This window comes from Lepisosteus platostomus, chromosome 12 (genome assembly GCF_059453375.1).
Source record: "Lepisosteus platostomus isolate fLepPlt1 chromosome 12, fLepPlt1.hap1, whole genome shotgun sequence".
NCBI classification, from domain to species: domain Eukaryota; kingdom Metazoa; phylum Chordata; class Actinopteri; order Semionotiformes; family Lepisosteidae; genus Lepisosteus; species Lepisosteus platostomus.
Genome location: NC_142622.1, coordinates 31522846 through 31545866, shown reverse-complemented (window position 1 = coordinate 31545866; position 23021 = coordinate 31522846). Strand labels below are relative to the sequence as shown.

The 23021-nt window shown below is 36.0% G+C and overlaps 1 protein-coding gene across 9 annotated transcripts in view; it reads left to right on the top strand.

Annotated features, from left to right (window-relative positions):
* LOC148651403 (DNA-binding protein SATB1-like) overlaps nt 1-21159 on the top strand; it is a 54788-nt gene extending 33629 nt beyond the window's left edge. For all 9 annotated transcript variants that reach the window (XM_088601634.1, XM_088601632.1, XM_088601630.1 and 6 more), the window contains 5 exons: nt 1433-1645; nt 3981-4037; nt 4712-4867; nt 17080-17289; nt 19423-21159. In XM_088601634.1, the coding sequence (XP_088457760.1) occupies nt 1433-1645; nt 3981-4037; nt 4712-4867; nt 17080-17289; nt 19423-19926 (1140 nt within the window). In that variant the 3' untranslated portion in view covers nt 19927-21159. The remainder of the gene's footprint in view (nt 1-1432; nt 1646-3980; nt 4038-4711; nt 4868-17079; nt 17290-19422) is intronic.
* The last annotated feature ends 1862 nt before the right edge of the window (nt 21160-23021 follow it).

Genomic DNA, 23021 nt, shown 5'->3' with positions numbered 1-23021 from the left:
TCTGAAATGCTGTTTTATTGAATTTGTCATTGCTTTTAAAATTTGCTGAAAATTGCTGAATGTATTAATAACCTCTTGTCCTGGTAAACCAGGGTTAAAATGGTCTTCCAGTTTTTGTTCCACTTGAGCCCTATTACACTAATGGTCATATTCTCTGAATTGCTGTACTACTTTTAACCAGGCTCTTTAATGTGGTGGATATGCTTCTTTCTCGTAAAACACCTAAGGAATAATCCTATAAATGTCACACTAAGAAGAAATTAAGTTGTTTAATTGCTCACTCAGGCTGGACTAAAAACTAGGAAACAGGAGACCCTCCAAAGAATTGAGTTGTAAACCACTATCCTAAACTGTGAGCAACCCTGGAAATACTTTTCCCCCCTAAGAGCAAAGCCTTGGTAATTTGAAGCATTCCTTCCCGTCCTTATTAAACCAACTTCTCACCTTTAGTACATTTGAAGAAACATTGTTGTGGTCAGGCCAGGTAGTATGGAGGGACGAGAACACCACATAGCCTATAACTTTAATTATGATGAGTTGGTTAAATTAATTAAAATATCTAAGTGGAAGGTGTCCAGATCAAAAGATGGATCTTTTATTACGGGGCAGTCTGCCTTAAAGAAGTGCTCTTGCAAATTGTTCATGTTAGGAGTCTTCCTGGACATGTCGTCCATCATTATTGCAGCATATTTTGGAACACATTGAATTGCAGTTAACTGGAAAGGTCCTCTAAACTGATAATCATTTCCCTACCCCTTTTTGATAAAAGGATTCAATATTGACATTTGTTTTTAAATGGGATCTGTTTTATTCTATAGCCAGGTTGCAGAGAAGAATGCATTAGGCTGCTGTGCATCACAGGAGCATAATCTTTAAGAATGTCATTACATCATATACACTGTTAGAAGACGGGTTTTTATGTTGCTTACAGACTATTCTGTATATAAGTGTAGTTTCTGTTGACACCAATTCTTTGTTTTTATATAGCTCTGTGTATTTTGTCTAGATATTGTATCGTAAACTATTTACAAAATGCACAATGAGTACTCCTATCCAAAATGTTTTTTTTGGGTGTTTCTAAAACGACACGTTTCTGCTTTTGAAGGGAAAAGATTAACATTTAGTACAGGTTTAACAATTTTAATTCCCAGCAAAATAGTGTAAGAATTTCTACTATTCCATGGATGTGGTTGGTCTGTAGATTTCTACAATTATCTTATAGAAAAGTTATGTTACTTTTCATAATTTTAAGTGCAAAACTCAGGCTTTTATCCATGCGACCTAAGTAATACCTAATGTTCTTCCACAGGACTGACTATTCAGCTTTGAGATTTAGAGGAAAGAAAGTGTCATGAGCAAGTCAACCTAACAGTTCATGTTTTGGGAAATCGTGCTGTTTTTTTATTGAAATGGGGTATTTATTTCACACAAGGGCTTACTCTCAGAAATCCTGCGAAAGGAAGAGGACCCCAAGACTGCCTCTCAGTCTCTGCTGGTCAACCTGAGGGCAATGCAGAATTTCCTGCAGCTGCCTGAGGCAGAAAGGGACCGAATCTACCAAGATGAGAGGGAGAGAAGCCTGACTGCTGCGTCAGCAATGGGACCTACACCCCTTATAAGCACTCCTCCTAACCGCCCTGTGCAGGTATGTGACAATGGACCCATGTTTCTAAAGTAACTCAAAGTTAAAGCAATCATTTAGGCATGGAGTACAGGAATGTATCCATAGCCCAAGGCAACACTACTTAGAATTTCAGTGAAAACTAAAATGGGCAATTGAATGCATTTTCAAAATTCCGACTTGCGCTTCATTTTTATGGAAAAAGTAGAAGGATGTTCAATTATTTGTGCTGCATCAGTTTAGACACTGCTTGTGCATCTCCCAGCAGTTAACATAGAAGTGTCTTTAAAGGGGCATACTTATTTCCACTTTAGTAAGTTTTTAAAGTGGTTGTCTGTGTCTTTGTTGGGGGTGAGAATAAAATGGGACAAAGCCAGTCTCCGTTCAGCCTGTTGAAGCACAACTTTTACAAAAGGATAAAAAGCGCCTTCGTCGTGCTGCTTTAGTAGTTGAGGCCGTGGCCGATGCGGTCGGTGGTCTTTTATACAGAGTGCTTGTTAGTGCTGTGGGCCAGTATGGCGTGTGCATAAACAGTAGCACAACCCGGCATTTTGATCTTGTCAAAATGCCAGCTTTTCGAACATCAGATAGCATTATGAGATTACTGGTTGGTTTGAAGACTTATGACAAAAGCCCTAGTTTTCAGTCTCATTTTGCACCAGGTGTTATTCTAGGAGGTTAACAAGGATTTCACTGTAGGTTTGACCCTTGCATCCGCACTGTGAGTGACTTTTTTTTTAAATTTATTTTGTAGATTTCAGATCTGCAGTTGTTTGCATTGCATGTACAAAGCACTTGACAACTTCCACTCTATTTTTCTTATTGTTAACCCTGAACATGACGCTTTCTAAGCTACACTCGCTATGATTAGCTTTGGCAGGAAAGGCTAAGTAAAATTGTTTAAAAAACTGGAAACATATTTTAAGCTACAAATGATCTTCATCCTTCACAGAAAATGGTTTATGGAAAAGACAGAATTTTGTTCTTGAAAAACAAATGATTGTATTTATCCTTTCACCAAAGCACTTTCCTTAGTATGCTACATAAACCCCACTGTAAGATACATATGTAGGAATAGGCATTTCATTGGTTGGCTACTGCCAAGTCCTTTTAGCATCAGAGGCTCAGACAGAGCATGCTCACTTTCATCAACCAAGGCCCTTTGTGGTTTAATAATTTGATTATGTGTGGAGGCAGTCCCACCTCCCAGGTTATTATTTTCCAGTACATCAGACATACACAGATAGTCTGCCAGCTGGTCAACAGTTAATATGGGCCTGCAGTGTTATCAGTATCAAATATCCTGCAATACAAAAGACGGTTATTTCATGGGGAAGGAGTAGGCTGTAGCTCAAGTTATTTATTTTTTTTGCTAAAGAAATATGCACAGACGGAGCAGTTGGGTGTTTATTTTTCATTTCATTGTCAATAAAACTTTTGTTCCATTTTACTCAACTTTAAATACTGTTTCAAGTTCATACTGAAGGTTTATCTTTGCATTACTGAGCTATAATGTGAATACTTCTATATTGGAGAGACAGTATAATGTTTTACAGGTGTTTTGAAAGCTGATTATTAGGGATTCTTTAAAAACAGTAATAACATTGACCTAAATGAATTGACTGCATTATTCTTATCAATATTCCTGTTGAGTGATTTTATTTTTTGTCTTTAGCAACTGGCTACAGACATTATCAAAGTTCATAGTTAATAGTCCGTTAGGCTTCATTCACATTTACTAAAAACATTTTATAGCAGCATTCTGTATAATATGTAGCAGTATAATTTGTTGAATGCTTTATTTTTTAGTTAAATATGTAATTGTGGCATGATATGAGAAATTACAGTATTTGTTGATACATTATGTTTTACTATTTGCCTTTTTATTTAGAAGTATTCAGAGCGTTGTCTGAAGCCTTGTGTGAAGTTTTAGCCTTTTATTCTCCTAGGGATGATCCTGTTATAATGTCACAAGTGTGGAGAGTATTAGAGTAGCAGAGGAGATGTCTGGTGAGAACATGAGAAGTCTGTCTACCTGCTAGTTGATTTAAAATATCCATGGCAGCCAAACACAAATGGATTCACAGCAGCTCTTTCAAACGTTTTAAGGAAGAGGAGGGAACAGAATAAATCCAATTTCAACAAGATTTAATTTTGTGATTTAAAAAAAATAATACTTTGGCCATAATGATTTGATGTCTTACTCTAATACAGTTAATTTCGGTAATCTCTGTTGCCCTATTTTTAAATGATGTATTGTAAGAATCGATACATCATGTAAAAGGCATGTAAATGCTTTTGCCCCTTTTTTTTATTGGTTTTGTCATAATGTACTAACTCTGTTGTTTTAAAACCCTAGCCAAGAAGAGAAGAGTGTAATAATTCTAGACCTGAAGATTGGAATTCAAGGATTCAAGTATGTATAGTTTTGATAAACATTAAAACGTATTAAAATCTTTCTGTACAAATGCACATATCTAAAAAGAGGGAGTAATCAGTAGGCATGAAAATTAAGTTTATTACACTTACAAAAAGTTTGCCAGTTGACAAAGCTCATTAGGGCTGTATGTCTTTGATAAAGAAGTTTGAATGGTGAATTACATTAATGCATGACATGTATATCATGGTTTATTAGCCACAGCACTATTGCAATATTTCCAGTTTGAAAACAGTTGGGTGTGGCAGTTTTTAATGTATAAGATGGTCATTTCTCTGTCATGACTTGGAAAAAATCCAATTACATGTGATCTTCGTAGCGAGTCTTAATCTTGAGTATTCAGATTACTTAAGTCATTATTGATCAATCAATTTTTTATCATTCAGAAGCAATGAAAGATTATAGTATAATGACTTTTCAGGATAACACGTACTGTATGCTGGCACTGCAAAAGATAAAATTTGCTGCAGTGCAGCTTGCGTAATTATTGTCAAAGTTAGGGTTCTGAGAATATGAATCCACTTTGTTTGGGTAACTCAAAAAAGTCTCTTTGGTGCTGTGTAATCCAATTATAAATATGGTTTAATTGACATTTTTTGTGAGGTGGGTTTTCCCTGGTGTATCTGAATAATCCCATTATTTTCTTTATCTAGGTGAAACCATCTCCTATCCCCATAGAAAGGAATGGAAAACCGGACAGTTGTGTCTTGAATATTAATGCTTCCATCTATGATGAGATACAGCAGGAAATGAAGAGGGCTAAAGTATCTCAAGCCCTGTTCGCGAAGGTTGCAGCATCAAAAAGCCAAGTAAGATGTGATAAATGCATTAAAACAAAAAACTGGGTTAAGCAGCTATGTTCTTTCTCACAACACTTATTCTAATTTTCTTTCAGTTTAATTAATTTAATTATATCTTTGTGTGTATTTTAACCATAATCTCCATTTAAAAACTTTCTCTTTTGTACTTGTGTGAAGTGTGGAAAAAATGACATCAGATTAGATTTTAATTGAATATTTTTTTAGGCAGTGAGCTTTATGAGGGTCTTACGGTTTAAAATTTGGTATGTATTCAGGCATGCTTGAAAAGCTTCACATGTTGGAACTTGCAGTATACTAACATCAATCAGTTTTAATCTTTCGGCCACTGTCCATTAAATTTGACAAGGACTATTTTAGAGCCTTTTTTCACCTGAATGTGAAAATAATCAGAATGGACAACAGTTTGAGAGTTTTTAGAGAGGAAAAATAAGGGAATCTATACTTTGGCCTAAAGAAAATTAAAGGAATACAAGGCCGCATAGTTTCAAAACCCACAATCACTTTCAAAGTAATAATTTCCACAATGACACATCTCCTTTATTGTGGGTTTGAGAACACCAGAAGATGTTTTATGTTTAAACAAGTGTGTTTACATTAGCATAGCTCTGAATATGTCATACATCAGGCGCTGTAATCTATCTCAGAGAGCAACCCAACCATGAATCATGGGTTTTGCAAGTAAAATTACTGTCATTTAAATCTGTAATAATGGGGTTGCTGGAATTTTTTTTAATTGCAGTTTTAATAAAGGTTTTGTATATCTGTATGTGTGCAGGTTAACATTATTCAGAACCTTACTCAGCGTAAAATTCAATTTGATTAAGGCCCAAATTATCTCAAAGTATCAGTATGTTTTGCTGATTGAGCTGATTATAGCTTAAGATATCTTTGTTTTATCAAATTGCAGTTTGATGCATAAACCAGTGTTTTTGTCAAGGGGTTCAAAGATGGGGAAAATAAAGGCCACCCCATTCATTTTGTGAGGGTTTTGTCGCAGCAAATACATTGAATTGTCTTCAGAAAATTATTTTTCAAGAGATTTGGGTGGTTGACAGGCACTTTTTATATTTCAACACTCTGCTTCCACATAGTCTTTCTATTCATCTCTGGTTTGAATTCAGCTCAAGATAAGAACAGTGCTAATTATGTAGCTAAAAGGGTGCCTGGGAGAGTCATTATCAGAAGCTCCATCTCGTAATATAGACTCTGTGGGCAGCTGGGGCACTTCCTAATACTTAAGGGGACTGGCTTGCAATCCTAGCAGAAGGCAGCATATGCATATCTGATTGCCATGCTTGCTGTATACAGTATAGGAATTCTCAGTCATGGCACGCAAAATGGAGTCTTGGCATTCTGGTGAAGAGGCTGGCATGAGCATTGTTGTGTGGCACACTTGGTACAACCTTCAGAGATGGAGGGAAGGCTTTAGTGTTGCTGCTGCTGTTGTCCCTCAGGACCAGAAAGACCTGGGGGGGGGGGAGCTGGAAAGGGGGAGGGGATTTTGATTCTACCCACATCAGCCATATGGTTTCCACTGAGGATTAATAAAAAGATTAGGCCTCACCATACCGAGGTGTGTCCAGGTCCGGTTGTCAGATTTGTATATATAGACATTTTGACACTATTTTAATTGTACGTTTCTAAGGAATATTCTAATTTTTTTGTACCTTACGTTTACTACTAAAGTTGTTGTTTACATGTTTGTGATTTCAGTTTTGATGTTAGTTAAAATTTTTATTTTATGTTTAAAAAATGTGCTTTTTCATCATTAGTTGAGTATATTTCATTCTGATGTCAATGTTAATTGTTGCTTATAACGGTGGAAGGTCAAGCTTCCTGAACATCTTTTCATGTCTCCTTCATCTACGCTGCAGACATTTTGTTTGGAAGCCTTCTTTTATTTAGAATTAAATTCAGGTATAGGATTTTAAGAGACTCCATTGAGGCCCGGTGAACAGCGAAGGCTACAAATAACTGACAGCTGTTTCCATTGTCACCCTTTCAGAGCAGTCATTCACACAGGATACAAGTCCATAGTAGACAAGGTTGTGACATTTTGGCAACAAACTACAGCACACCAATTATAAACACTGTTCCCAGTGGAATAATGAAAAATAACGTTAAAGCCAAGTCATTCAGCTGCTGCTGTCATTTTAGAAAATTTACTACTAGGGAAAACAATGTTCTTGCTGTTCTGATGCTTATTAAACTGAAAATCTTATCAAAGTAGTTTTGTTTTTATATTCTTGTTATGGGATAATAATCAAAATGCACCTGCTCTGTCAGTTTTATATTACACAATATATATCATATGTAAATCTGCAATGCATAAGTCTGCAAGTTATTTAACCTGCTGTTAGCAAACCTCATTTTTGTCTACCTGTCTTTTAGCAGATTTTGAGCCAGTTTCCTTATTAAAACTGAAGAGAAGCACATTACATGTACTCTTGTAGTTCAGTTGCTTTTTGCACCACAGCTTGAATGAGCCTTTTGTAGTGATAATACACAATAATCATTTATAAACTGTTTAAAAGGTCAAGTTCTTTTTTTCTGTTTCATCAACATCTTAACATATTTCACAAATCAGCTATACAGAAGAGTATTAACCCTTGATAGCTTGTAGTATGGATAATACTTGTATACATACAAAGTATTTATCCAATTCTATTTTACATTGCAAGTCATACAAGCACTTTTTAACTTCAAAAATGTTTTTAGGGGTGAAAATTATTTCCTGGTCTATAAAAGCTGCTTTCGAACAGGTGGCTCTATAGAGAGAGATGATTGGCTATAGTTCTAGAATTTGTTATAGTTTATCCTTATGAGCAGAGCATCCTCCTGAACTGTCACATGGGTGTTGCCTGTATGTTGACTAGGAGGGTCATACAGTGCAGTTAGACAGGAACAGCTGTTGCTCCATTGTTTGGTTGGCCAGGTTTTAAAGATGCATTTAAGATTCTGATGTAATTTGGCCCTTTGTTTTTATGGTTAGGCTTCTTTGCCTTTTTATTTTTTGCCTCAGTTGTTAAAGTGATCATATTTGTAGTCTTGTTCTTAACTAAGAAGAAATTCCAGTTAGTACTCATTTGAATGTACTGCTTTTTTGCATTTTTTCTTCCCCATTTTGCTGTTTGATGTGCAATACATGCAGCAAATAGTGACCAAAGGTAAAATGACAAAGGGAAGACATTAAGAAATGGATTTGTTTTGCATGAATCAAATTCTAAGTTCTAAAGTGTTTTATCATATTTCGATGATCTCTCTTGAGAAGGAACGGCACTTCCTTCTCCGACCCCTAGTGCCAAATCATGTTTGATTAGAAAGAACCGATAACCTTTACGGTCCTACAGCTAGCTATATACCCGTAAAGAGCAAAGCCTTGGTAATATAGCCATTGGTTTCACTGAACACTATTAAGAAATGTCAGTTGTATTCATTAATACAAATTGTTTTCATGTTAGCATGCCCCGATTCATCCTGAGTGTTTCTGATTCCATAAATCAGATCACAGGCAGCCTGCTGTCACATAATAAGGAGCATGGTCCTTATTACCAGTTTGTTGATGCACAAACTCCTTCAAATTGACCATTGCAACACATGGTTTCCCCTGAAACTAGCTGTGATAATTAGCATGGCTCTAATGAGACAGAATGTCACTGATCTTGTGCAGAACTGTAGAGTATCGATGCCACGGATGGGAGCTGTCAAAGTCTACCATCTGTGACAGAGCTTGGCATGTTACGATTTTGGGTAGGGAGCATGCTCACCGAAGCCTTGGGGGAATCGATGGCCAGTTCCCTTGCATCTAAAATAGATTTTCACTTATAACAATGCACTAGCTACTCTCAGTTTTCTGATTAGCTTTAATCTGTGCCCTCTCTGAGTTACTGTGACTTTACCTCATCTGCCTGCTCATGTCCCATTAAAAACAGATTGCCCCTTCTTGCTCAGAGAGTTAATGAGAGGTCATCTTACACAGGTACTGCAGTATACAGGGATTTGTCATAGAGTTTGGAATTAAGGTTGACAGCAAGAACCAAGTCTAATAACCTGGCCTAATGTTTCCTTTTCCATAATGGCAATACTACATTAATCGGGCGGGCTTGATAATCAAAAGAGGATTTAACAAGTGACGCAGGTGGTAGTGGGCGTTAAGGGCTGTATCAGATGGGTAATGATGAGTATTCTGTATCGCAAAGAAATTCAAAATGAAGTTGTATCCAGTTTACTGATTTTCATACTAGATCTGGTAGCAACTCCTGAAAGTATAAAAGAATCACACAGTTTTTACAATGGCTAAAACACCAATATCAAAGCTGTAACGGAAGCTTTATGATGGAAACATACATACAAATATTTATTTTCTGGGAACAGTTCAGAAGCCATAAACAGATGGGTTGGCCTTAAATCATGTTTGTTTATTGGGCTTTCCTTAATTTGTGATTGGGTTGACTTCAAATAAGCTTTTTTTCCGTTGGGGAAGAGATGAAGATGAACATAAAGTGGGGAGGAGGGGTAGGATGTGCATATCCAGAAAGGAAAATGGCCATTGCTGTTTATTTATTGATTGATTTATTTATTTTGTTGCTTGGGTATTGAGTTTCCAGGGTAACGGAAACAGAGGTCGCTCTGTATTATTAAAGAGACAGTTTCTTGAACTAGGGACTTACTCGTAAATTAATAATTCATCCTATAAATTATAGCCAAAAAATACAATCCTACCTAGGAAGGAGCTCTCTTTGTCCTCCCTTATTGGGCAGGACAGTTTTTCTTTCCCTTTTCCAGATAAAACCCAATCCCAGACTATATGACCAGTGGTTCATAGATTTCCAAAATCTTCAACAGCATGTCAGTATTATCATTTTTGCCTTATTTCCCTTTTTTATTCCAGAAAGATTCTTATATCTGAGCCACTGAAATGCAGACCCATCTCTGCTTATCGTTCCAAAAATATGCTTTGTTGCTTTTTTATTTCCTTCTCCTTTGGCAGACCACACAGGGCTTGTTCTGAAGAACATTTTCGCTAATCTGATCAGGCAGCCAAATACGCCGGGAAAACTGCTTTAATGATCCCACTAATTACCTCAAGTCAATATGAACTGTATTATTAGACTCAGGGAAAATATTCCATTAGGGTCCCCCCCTTGGGAGTTCCTCTGCTTTGTGATGTCACTGAAGCTTTCGCCCCCTTGCTTGTAATTAATTTTATTTACACACGCAGGCACGCACAAGGTCACACCTGCACAACCGGAGCCGGCCGGGGAGCTGGTGGCACTCAGGCTTAATCAGATCTGTCATAATTACCATTCTGCATGTTTCTGACACACGCTGTGAAATATTTCAATTTAACTGCCGCTACCAGCAGAACCAGATGTAGTGTGAGTGCTGCTGCATTGGAAATATTAGTCCTTGCTATAAGCTTTCCCCCTCCTTCCCTTTTCCCCTCCCTCTCTCCCTCCCTTGCCTGCTTGCTCTCTCTTGCTCTCTCTCTTTAGCTAATGTGCCACAGAAGCTGAAATATCCTGTAAATCTTGAACGCACTGCAAGGCTGATAACAGCCGATTAGACAGTTTAACCACAAACAGCTTGTTCATTTTTCTCAAATGAAAACCACATGTTGAGAAAAAAAATCAGCCATTCTTTGTTCACTTACTTATTCAAAATAGATCATGTCTTCTTGTTATTGCAGTTTTAATTCTCCTTAATTTAGCCCTTTTCAACTTTAATACAGGGTCCATTGGTAGTTTAGGAAATTTAACCCTCTGCCTGCTGTTTTAGCATGAGTTTCTAATCTAAAATGCCTGTCTGTATGTATTTTGTTTAGGTATGGTAAATTAGCACAAACTATTTACCTACAAGCACAGACTGAACCAGCTGAGATTTGAACAGATAATTTAAATTTCTAATATATTTCTATAATATGTAAGATGCCTACAAGATGGATTATTGCACAACATGACTTTTCCATTTGTGTAGTTTGTTTTTTTGTTGTGAAATCTGCGTAAAATAGGTCTGGTGAAATATTTTTGGAAAAAAAGTCTTGTATATTATCAAGGTGCATACCTGGGACAGTTCTAGAAAGGAAGTTCAACAAGAGCCTAAAATACATACTTTCTAGAAGAGACCCATTTAAGTCTTTAAAGTTGACCATTGTTTGGTGTATTTACTTGAGGTTAGCATTTAGTACATGTAAATATCATGGAGGAACAATGTTATGAGACTAAGTGTCTGAAATTCACCATTTTGTCCCTTCTAAAGCATGAAAATGCCAAGGGTGCTGGTGTTTAAACTATTAACAGCTAAGCCATTATAATTGCCTCATTATGCTAGTAAAATAAGAATAATCGCATTTATATAGTGCTTTTGATCCCAAAGAGCTTTGTTTAATAAAGGAGGGCACAAGCTTCATCTCCCACTGAAGTACTGAACCCACCTTGTTGACACGCTGCAGCCATTAAACACCAGCAGCTCCAATACATAACAGTTCAGGTGGAAAAGTGAGAAATTGCTTTCCAGTTGAATTAAGAGAAACTTTAGGTAGGCTAGATTACATAAACCTGGAGTGGAATTCAGCTATGACACCAGGCTTAACTCCGTTATTCTAGTGATCATTAGAGTCCTGTAATAGTAATAGTTGGTATTTTTATCCGTATTTATTTAGAAAGCCAAATATACGGTTTAACAATGAATGAAGACCCTAAAATCATATTTCACTAAGTTTTCTTTAAAAAAAAACCTTTTAATGAAAGCTGACAGGGACCTTCCAAATGACAAAGAAATTTTATCTTATGAACATCTACTTAAAGCTCAGTACCTAATAAACACCTAGGAGTGTTTCTAGATTAAACAGTTGCCTTTAATTTGAGTGTCTTAAATTTATCTAAAAGTTGCTAGTTTGTATATAAGCCTGATATCCAAATAAACTCCTGGTTTGTATACTGTATATGCTACACCTTACTTATGAGCTATAAAGGTTATGAACATTATAGCACCACAGAGAATAAGGAACAGTCTTACTCCTGGACATGACAGGCTATTGTCCTTATTAAATTAACAAATGATACCACTGGAAAAAAGTGTAATATTTCTTATACTCAACTTTAATGCCTTTAATCAAATAACTCTCTATGAGAAATAGTTAATTTTAAGCATTTACTGAGATCAATACCACTTTACCAACAAAAATGGCTTAGATGATGAAATCTGATGTATTTAAAGCATCAGCTCACCCTTTTAACCTAGTAAATAATTTAAAATGCTTTCACATCTACTTTGGAGCCTTTGTGAATTCCATTGTACCAAGATCTGGGATTGTTTTTCAGGGGCAACAATTGTTTTGGGGTAAGTTTCTGTTTTATCAGACTGCATGCAGATTTGAAAACCTGCAAACTAAGCTGATCGAAGTGAAAATGACAGGATGTCCTGCGAATAGAAAATGCCAAACATAAACAAAAATAACATTGTCTGTGTGGAAATGGAGGATTATTTTCCCAGCATGTTTGCATTGTGCATGAGAAACATTTGGCACTCCCATCTGCGTGTTAACGGAGGGCTTTTAAAAATTTATGCTCCACATAAGGAGTTTCACTTGCTGTGTCTAGACCCCTACTGTTATGTAACGGAAGACCTTTAACCTGCTTAGGAACACTTTACTTTAGACTTCAAATGAACACAGGCTGACAAGTGCTATTCTGTAGGTAGTCAGAGGTTACAACCTTACACAGCTTAGTGCATGTTGCAAAATTTCAGACAGTAGGTGTTGAGGCTTTACAGATGAGACGCATTTCTTCGCCAGACCAGATGTTCATAAATGTATGTATCTCCACAAAGCTACAGTAGTATCCCATTGTACTCCTGTTGGTTTTGTTCCTGTTATCCAAAACCAGGCCTTGGTTAAGACCTGATGTTAAGAAATGTATTAATTTTAAGTGTTTTGCCTTCCTAATCATTAAGTGTTTTTGGCACAATCGTAGTTAACGATTTTAGAATCTTATTTTAGTTTTAGAAGATATTGACTACACATTGTTTGCAGGGAAATCTACAAAAACGTTTCTTGGAATCAATAAATAATCAGGTTTTATTTTTAAATGGGTTTTTGTTTGAAATGATATAGGTTTGCATAGGTAGGTGTGCTTTAATTTAAAGTATTAATGTTATTCAATTCTACTTGGAGACAACACAATGTGCTAGCTAACACAATCTTTTTGCTTAAGACAAAAGTAGAAGCAGATCTACTACATACGCAGTGCAGTTAATTTAAACATACCGTTGTGTGGTGTGGGGTATGAAGTAAATAAGAATATTCATTAACTTTGTTCTTCTTGTCACTGACGATGAGTTAGCAACCCTGCTTGTCAGTAACTATTTGTATAAGGCAGTGCTAAAACCTATGTTGAATCTGAGTTCTTAAGAGAGCTTAGTAAAATGCAGACTTGGTGTGTTATAAAATGCTTTGAATGCTTTGGATTTTAATCTAGTGCATAGATAGCAGAAATTAGTAGGGGCTACTGTCATCAATGAAGCTGTTTACAGTTGATTGTAAGTTCATCAGGGGCATTGGCCCATTTTCCCTCTCCATGTTTGCTGTTCGCCAAGAAAATTTGAATAACTGCTTAGAGCTGTTATATTTGCATAATAAGATTCCCTCAAAATGCGTCCGTTCAGATTCTATTTTCAGCATGTGTTTGCTTATTGTTGCAAGAGATTCACATATGCTGTTAGAACATAGGCAAGTGCACATTAATATTTCTTCTGTGGCAGATGGATGTGGAGTTCAGTGTTATTTAGTTGTGTATTTACAATACAGTGCATAACTTTGCAGAGTTGTTTGCTGTGAATAACAGGTTTCAACATATTATCTTTGAATTTATCTGCATAACATTTTCGTGCTGGGCTAGTGCCAATATTTAAAAAAACAACAGTGCATTGTCTTTAACAAGAATTTTCTTCCCTTGTCTGAAATGTTACTGGGTTTCACTTTGAATACAATACATTTGTATAAAGTAGATTTAGCTCTTAACAATGAACCTAATCTTGTCATTTGGAGCAAATATGTTTCACGATTTTTCCCCCTTTTTGTAAAGTGACTTTTTTTCTATACTTTTCTAGTTCTAGGGAACCCTTAAATCCGTTTCCTGTAAGCTTTTTGTATCAAGAGGAGGGAAACACTTTATCTGTGAGAAAAGCTACCTGCACAATTAACACAAGTCAATTTACTTTACATTTGTTCTTTATTCAAATGTTCTATATAGTGCTACATTTATATAGCAAATCCTACTTCTGCATTATTTGTAGCGAGGTTCTATAGAATTGAAATTTCCCTCAGCCATGTGCAGCATGTTGGGAGCAAAAACAGCAGAGCTGTTTTGCAGGTCGAGGGCTGTCTCACTGGCCACCTTATAAAGTGGCTGACAGTTGGTGAGAATTATACCAGTTAAGTTGTTTTAAGTGGATAACCTGTTAAAATGATCAAATATGTTAAACATTTGGCACCTGAGCTGAGGTGACTACTGGGTTTGCTGAAACTCTGGTATATATTAACTGATATGAGCTGATGATAAAAGCTTTATATGATATTAAATATTCATTTCCACCTGCCATTGCTCATGAAACATCGGCAAATTGAACTATCTTGGTCGTTGAAGCTCCAGCCAAACGCACCTCAACAATTCTGCCTCTTTCAAGGCCCATCATAATTATAGACAACCGAGGCTATCCAGCATTTCTGTACATGTCACTAAGCATGCTGGGATGTTATTTGTTTAATGTATGAACCACACCTGTGAGAAAGCCCTTTCTTACAATATATGTGCTATCCACAGAACACGTGTGATTGCCTAATGACTTGATGAGCATGACAGTCATGCTACCCTCATGTCATTGCTTTCTCAGTCGCCAGATCCGAATCCATTCAAGCAATTATAGGACACACCAGAACAGCACCTCAAATATTCTTGTGGAAGAATAATGCTATATTTCTCGTGCAGAATTCCAGACTCTGGTAGACTCAATGGCTCGTTCGAGCTATACTTGCCACATATGGTGGCCTAACAACCTATGAGGGTGTCTTCATTGGTTTTTCTATTTTTTTTTCCCCGTTTGTACCTAAAACATTAAGTGCCATCTGCTAGGAACACTGAAACCAATGTTTTTTTTTAAAAAAGCTTTTTCTTCATGTTTAACCAGAATGCTGTAAAATGCTGTAAAAGACTGTGATTCTACTGTGGAAAATGATTTGATTAAGCTTTATTAGCCTGTTTGTATTGTTTTCACTGGTTAATCCCGAAAAAGGCCAATAAACCAGTATTCGGCAGTGCTTTCTTTTCAGACCACAAAGAGGATAAGAAGGCTCAGTATCAGTGACTTATTAATATCTAGGTTTTAGTGTTGACAATGGTGCCTGTTGGTTGTGAAAGCTTAAATTGTATTCAATTGAATACTAGAAATGTCTTTCTGTTCTAATTAATAAAAAAGATGGTAAAAGATTAAATGTATTAGTGTAGACATTTCCTTGGATTTCACTACATAAATCTAATTTAGTGTATTTAAATTTCATGTGTATACTTTAAACGGAATGTTAACACTTTGACACTTGTATGCATCAAAGTGTATGCAAGTGAAATTCATTTAGATACTATTATTGTCTGCTAGCAACTTCTTAACTTGATTGAATAAAGCTTACTCTTTTAGGCTTTATAAATTGAGTTTTATGACTGCTTAATTAGTGAGTGATAAAATAAATGGTCAGTTAGCCCTGTTGTACCATCCAAACTAACACTCTCTGCATCTTTTTTTGGTAATATAAGACACTGGAAACTGAAAGAATATAATAATGGAATATAAGGAAAATGCTTCTATTTAACTCAGCCCAAAGATGCTTCTGCAGGAAGTTGCTGTCCACAAAGTGAGGGTGTACTTTTTTGCTAAGTATGCCTTTTTTAAAAATATTTTGCTCTCTCAAAACCTCAATTGTGAATTTTGCATTGACCTCATCACCTCATTTACAGTGAGGTTGTTAAAATAAAGGACTAAAGGTCTCATTAAAGTGTACTATTCTGGATCTCTTTTATCGGACTATGTTGTATGGTTTACATTTTAATCTAATTTGGATATACGAGTGTATATTGTGTTGGATTGCTTCATTCCTTGTGGTTTTGGACTTTGGAGTGAGTGTTCCTTATTCTGCCACATTTAAATAAATTCCAAACCCAAATCCCAAAGAGCACAATTTAAAAAAAAAACATGGCTGCAGAACAAGGTGGGCTCTTCTTTGTTTTCTTGCATGTTTTGATGTCCCTTCCTTGGGAGGAGTTAGAAGCTAAGTAAAGAGTCCAATACTTATCTCAGCTTTGCAGCGGAGCATCATCTTTCTGTGTGGTGAACAAACTGGTTCATAGTTTATACTAAGAAAGCCGTTTCCTGAAATGCCTTTTATAATCCTGCACAATTGAAAGGTGCTGCTGCGTACTGTTGTAGATTATTGCTGTCGGCCTGACACTGTGCCAGGCCCAGTGCTGTCCAAACAGCTTCACTCCAGCTTTCTTTGAGGCTTCCAAGTGCTAAACTGACAAAACAGAGCGACTAAACAGATTGCGATGGAACGAAAAAGAAACAGGCTTAATTTTCTGACAGAGCGCTAAACTATATATGTATGTTTCAACAAAGGCTGTCCAAGCTGTTTCCCCAGAACAGTCATTAAATGAACAGTGCACCTTCATAAATGAAGTATTGTTTTATCTAAAGATTTACAGGTTTTTCTTTTAATGTTTTATTTAGGTTCCCTAGCTTCCCTTACACTAAAATAAATGTACACACTTTAAAATGTATAAAAAGCGTATTTGAGCACCAATCTCTTTCTGTAAAGCTGTGTATTTTCAAAGTGTGAAAGCATTTACCTAGTTCAAATATAAAGCTTTTCTTTATTTTCTTTATTTTTTTTTAAACCCTTCTTCATGTAGATTGGTTTGGATATTCGAATTCTGACACTCCTGTGGTTATGCAATACCTGTTCTTTTTATTTGTCTAAACTTCTTTTTTGAGAAGTTTTTATCGGGCATCATTGACACTAACAAAAACTTTTAAATCTACTGGAATTGTTTTTAAGTGGTGACTTCTCTTTGATTGTTGAAGACTGAAGAAAACCTGAAGGCAGCAGAGCAGAGTCCTTTATTGATGCATAAGACTTTCTCCTTTCTTCTTAGGGTTGGTTGTGTGAGCTGCTTCGCTGGAAAGAGGATCCCTCCCCTGAAAACAGGACTTTGTGGGAGAACCTGTCCATGATCCGCCGCTTTCTGAGTCTTCCTCAGGCAGAAAGAGATGCCATCTATGAACAGGAGAGCAATGGAAGTCAGCACCATGTGGACCGACCACCCCATATGATGCACGTACCAACTGATCCTCTGCAGGTCAGTGTAACTATAAGGCTATGATTATGTTTTTCTGTATTTTGTTGTTCAGATGTGGGAAAACTTGCAATGGGTCGTGGTTGGGCTAAAGATTGTGAAGGAGTTGCTTCATCTTGTATATTAATTATTATTTATCGGTGGATTAAGCATTGCAGACACATTGTACAGGTATATTGTCTGAAGACAAATATAATTTGGACCCATGAGTAGCATGTGTAGACTGACAGTAAAACCTCATTAGAAGCATGAGGTTCTCAAATGAATGCCAGAAAAACAGTATTCCCTTACTTTGACCACATATTGCTGCAGGACCTATGGGAGTTATATTGCTGCAGGTCATGTATGTCCTTCCCCTTCAGCCTCCTGCTTTAGTTTCTTTGTATACTATACACCTATGTGCTATTTCCCGTTTTTTCCAACTCTTAAAGATGGCATCCTAGTACAGCCTTAACCTCTTGTAATTATTATGGTATGTATTTTAAAAAAAAATAGGTACATGTACATACCCATGTATGTAAACTTTATCAATAATGGTCATACTAAAAAACATTACATTCTTCTCCTTATTGTCATTACAAAACAAAATCCCCTAATTGTGGTTTTCTTGTATGCATTGCAAATAGCTATAAAAGATGTCCGGTTAGCCTGTAATCTTAGATATTGAACATTTAAGAAACCTCTTAATAATTTGCCAGTGGATTATACTGTACCTGAGCTAGTGTTAAGGGATTCTGGTGTATGCAACCTTTTGTTTCTGTGATATAAAGCTGCCATCTAGAATAATGTTCTCCTACCAATGCAATACCCCTGTCCTATCTTTTTACTGCAATCAAATTTGATTCATATATTTATGGGGGGAAAAAGGTTGCCTGGAATCTCTTTGCTTAACCGTGTTATATCAATACATCTCACCTCTCTCAACCTTACAATTTAAAGTCACTCCAATTATCGTTTTGCTGCCTGAAAAAGCAAGATTGCCTAAGAAAGAATAAGTTTAATGCTATTGAATGGCAATGACTAGTGTTTGAATGTGTTTTTTCAAACCCGTGGTCCCGATATGGTGTGTGTGTTTTGTGTGAAACGTACAAACTACCAGGCTGAATCAACAGTTAAAGTTTCCCAGTTTTCAGCATGTTGAATAAGTGAACGGAAGTTGACACATGCATTTAAAAAAAAAAAAACGATTACACCCTTAGATTAAGATAAGGTATTTTTAAAAAAATGTACAATGAACACAAATAAAAAGTAGAGTGTGTGAAGTTGGGAAGTAAATCTGGCACAGGCTTTTTCTTTCCACTCACAAACTTTAGAAACAGAACCTCCAGCTCAGTAATGGTTTCTGGTTTCTAGCGGATTTGGGTGTGAAACCTATACACAGAGCTATTGGGCCTCTGCTACAATTTATTAGCTAAGTGCTTCCTATTTGGAATGTTCAATATTGCATCAACATAGGCGCCGATTTAATCAAGAACGCTGGGGGTGGTCATGTCTTAACTTTAGTTATGCCTTTAGTAAATTCAAAATTATCATCTACATTTTTATGATATCAATTACAATTAATACTTTTCTGTATAATTGTTCCAATAACCCCTCTCTTAAGATCTAACATCTTAAATAAATATAATTAAATATTAATAATGTACTATAAAGAATTTTACTTCTCCATTTTAGAGTAGTGATATTTTAATGGTGTAATATCCAATTGACAGCCATGAAATATACAGGAATGTTAATTGAAATAAAATGTTTAAAGCAGTAAAAATTACTTTTTAATTGTTGACAACATGGGGCTTCACTAAAAGTGACCTCGTGATTTGTCCTCAGGTAGGGTTTTTTGATAGAATTGCGCAATTACTGTGTACACTTTGTTGTGTACATTTACATAAGTTAATGGAATTGCCCTGTTGATACAACAATGATTACTGTACAGTGTTTTGTACTACTTTATTACAGTACATTTACTGTACATTGTTTGCTTTGAGAGGGACATACTTGCTGGGATTTTTTAACTGTTTTCTTGTTACAAAAATAAAAAAAACACTTGTAAAAGGCTGTGGAGCAGGAATTATAAATATCCTCCCAAAGAAACCCAAATGATTTTTTGCTCTGTTGTTGTCTCCTTAACCATAGTCGCAGCAGCAACATCCACAGCAGCAGCAACATCCACAGCAGCATCAACCTATGCAGCAGCAATCACAGCAACAGCCACAGCCAGCAGGGCCACGGCTGCCCCCCAGACAACCTTCCACTGCGTCGCCAGCTGAGTCAGAGGACGAGAGTCGTCAGAAAACTAGGCCTCGAACCAAAATCTCCATCGAAGCTCTAGGAATCCTGCAGAGCTTCATACAAGATGTAGGCCTGTACCCTGATGAGGAAGCCATTCAGACTCTCTCTGCGCAGCTGGACTTGCCCAAGTACACCATTATCAAGTTCTTTCAGAACCAGCGTTTCTATGTAAATCATCATGGGAAGCTAAAAGACAATTCTGGCTTTGAGGTGGATGTGGCAGAATATAAAGATGACGAGCTGCTCAAGGACTTGGAAGAAAGCACCCAGACTAACAGTACAATCTTTTCCATTAAAATAGAGGAGCATTTGTCAGGGGAAGGCAATTCAGAATCAGATTCTGAATCTAAAGATTAGTATTTTTATTTCCTTCATTTAAACTTTTTACAGTGCCACTGAAAATACTATTTAAATAGACTTTTTTGAGTGTTTTTATTTTTTTGGGGGAGGGGGGGACTGTTTTTTTTGGTAATCCCGTATTATTCACTGTAAAGACTGATGCTTCTTATAAGAACTTGCACAAAACTTATTAATATGTACCCATGGATATCGCAGACTGCACTTGACGTCCCTTGATCTGTTTATACACTGATATTGAGCTACTGATGAAGTCATTGGAATTAATAGACTGTTTACTTGTTGTTCGCTGGATTTTAAATGCAGATATTCAGAACACAGTTGACAAGTCCTTAGGTACTGAATATGAAGCCTGCTGGCAAGCATTAAGTTATTCTTTCAAACCTAAACTTGATTATAAACCACTTGAGCTCTGGAAATTAACGCAGTAAATGTGCGTTTGAGAGTATGGCTTACTCTTTAGATATTATTTGTTAGGAGAAATATATAAATTATATATATTGACTGTAAAAAAGATACAGTTTTAAAAACTATGCCAACAAATGCCTTGTATTATATGGCACTGCCGATATTCAATTTTTTTGCAAAAACTTTGTCACTGTAACTTTCTGAATCTCATCTTAAAGGTTTAAAATGTGAAACACAACTTTTATTTGTCTCGTCTTAACATTATTTATTTGCAGATCCTGCAGCATCCTGATGTAATTAATTTTTTGGAAGTTTTGGTTATGTAACGCTTATTTTTTTATTTTATTGTACTGATATTTTTTCTATTTATAAATGTATTTTGATGGGCAGTAAAACAAAAGTGTCTTAAAAGTTTTAAATGGAAAATGTGCTTTAAAGGTTGCCTATAAAAGTGCTATATGTTAAGCAACTCATGCTAAAAGCTTCACAATAAATGTTGTATGCAATTTTTACTATCATGCAAATAAGCTTAGGTAAATTACTAACAGATAGAACACCTTAGAAAAAAACATATGCAATTTATGTGAAATTCGATGTTTGCAATGTGTCTTCCTTTGGTTTACAATCCAATTTGAAGCTATTCCTGTATAAATATTCTGTATAAAAAGTGCATTTCTTTTTTATGAGTTTTCTTGCAATGAGAACACCGGTTATTTTGTTACAACTGGCTGTTTTATAAGTGTTTCTCAGTTTCTTTATGCAGAAATGTTCTAACTAGGAGTGGTTATTGATTGTTAATGACACAATTAAAATGTTTGTATGGTACAGCAGATTTCTTGGTATTTATATAAACCAAAAATTTGCAGCTTGAAGGACTTAAGACCATGTGAAGGTAATTGTTTCATATAATAGTTCTGAGTGAAATGTGGAATAACGTGTTATGCATAGGGATGGGAGTCATACCACAAATTAACAGGACGTCATGGTGCATTTTCAAAATGTTGGAGACCAGAGGATACGAGATCATGACTGAACAGATAATTTTTAGAAACTCACAAATTCTAAAACTCAAACAAATAGTTGCTTGAGTCTGAAATCAGGAATATCAGAATGTCACACCATTTACAGTTTTAATTAGAAAGCTTCTTGGAGCATCTACTTAAAATCACTCTAGATAAATTGACAGATCTCAGGACTCCAGTGCTATTGTGCCAACAGTCACTTTTTGGACACAGAGGCATCTTGATCTATGAACATAAACCCTTCCTTTATTTACTGGGACTACAGCATTACAGGACAGAAAGCTGTCAATTTTACCTTAACCTTTACATTGCTTTGGGAGAAAATTGTGGTTCTACGTATTTTAAAAGACTATAATACAGTGTAATACACATTAATACACCTTTTTAGTGCCACTCCTTCTGAAATACATGTGTATTGTGTAGATTATGCAAAATACAAATTTTGCTCATTTTAAATGTTTGCTTTGTAGCCAAGGGAGACACTTTGTTGCTTAACTCAGGAGTTCCCTTCCCCAGAGTTCCAGGGCCCTGGGGACTCTCATACAAGGTGCTTTTCACTCCAGCCAAGCTCTTTACTCCTCTTCAGTCGCTGGTTTTTTTTTTCTTCATTCAAAATTTAGAGACCTTAAGTTGTGTGAAATGAAGGTGAGTGAATTAGTTAAAAGGCACCTTCCACCATGAGGAAGAACTGAAAATGGAGTTAAAATTGATATAATTATTATGTGGGTGAAGTGGCCAATTACTGTATGTAACCAAAATGAAAACCAGCAGGTCTTGGACCCCAGAACAAAGGTTGTGAACCCCCTGATTTAACTGACTACCTCAATGTCATTTGTGCATATTTGCATACTTAAAGTTGAAGTTCAATGTATGCTACCAAAATTAACAAAACACACCATAAACACCACCACAAAAGAAAATCTATGCCACTCATGAACAACTTGACTCTTATCACTAGCCTTAATAGTATTATAAATCATTGAATTTGGCAGGCTGAGACTAAATGGTTAATCATAAAGGTATTCGTTTTTAATGTTTTTAATTAAATAAAACTGCATTTAACATTCTATTAGAAAATGTAATTAACCTATAATTGGGAAAAGGCAAGTCTTTTCAGATTACTTTGGCCTTTGCTTAATTTGTGCTCCTCACTAGGCACTTTATTTAAAGTTAACATTTTACCAGCAGGAAAACCTACTGTATGATCAAAAACATCTGTTACAGCTAAAGTACTTTTCACACGTGAATATGTGCCTGATGCCTTGGGATGAACATACATTTTCAATGATAATAAATATGTAAGTCACAAGAGGTGATATCTTAAGTGCTTTAGACATTAGAACACTAGACCGTAAATATTTTTTTTGGAGACCGTGATTTACAATCAATTTCAAAGGTAATGTTCTGAAGTCCTTCTGCAACTTCTGAGAAAAGTTTCAGTGTATATAAAATTCCAGCAAACATGGTAGTCTGCATTAGTTATTTCTCAATGCAAAAATAGAATGGATATTTCTCGGATATTGTAGAATTTACAAACTCTTTTTAAGCAAATACCCTTATCGTTGCTTTTATCATCCACTTAACAGTATTTCTAAAAAATTCAAAGTTGCTTTGATATTTCTTGACATGCATCATCATCATAATGCTTAATGTCATGTGAGCTTG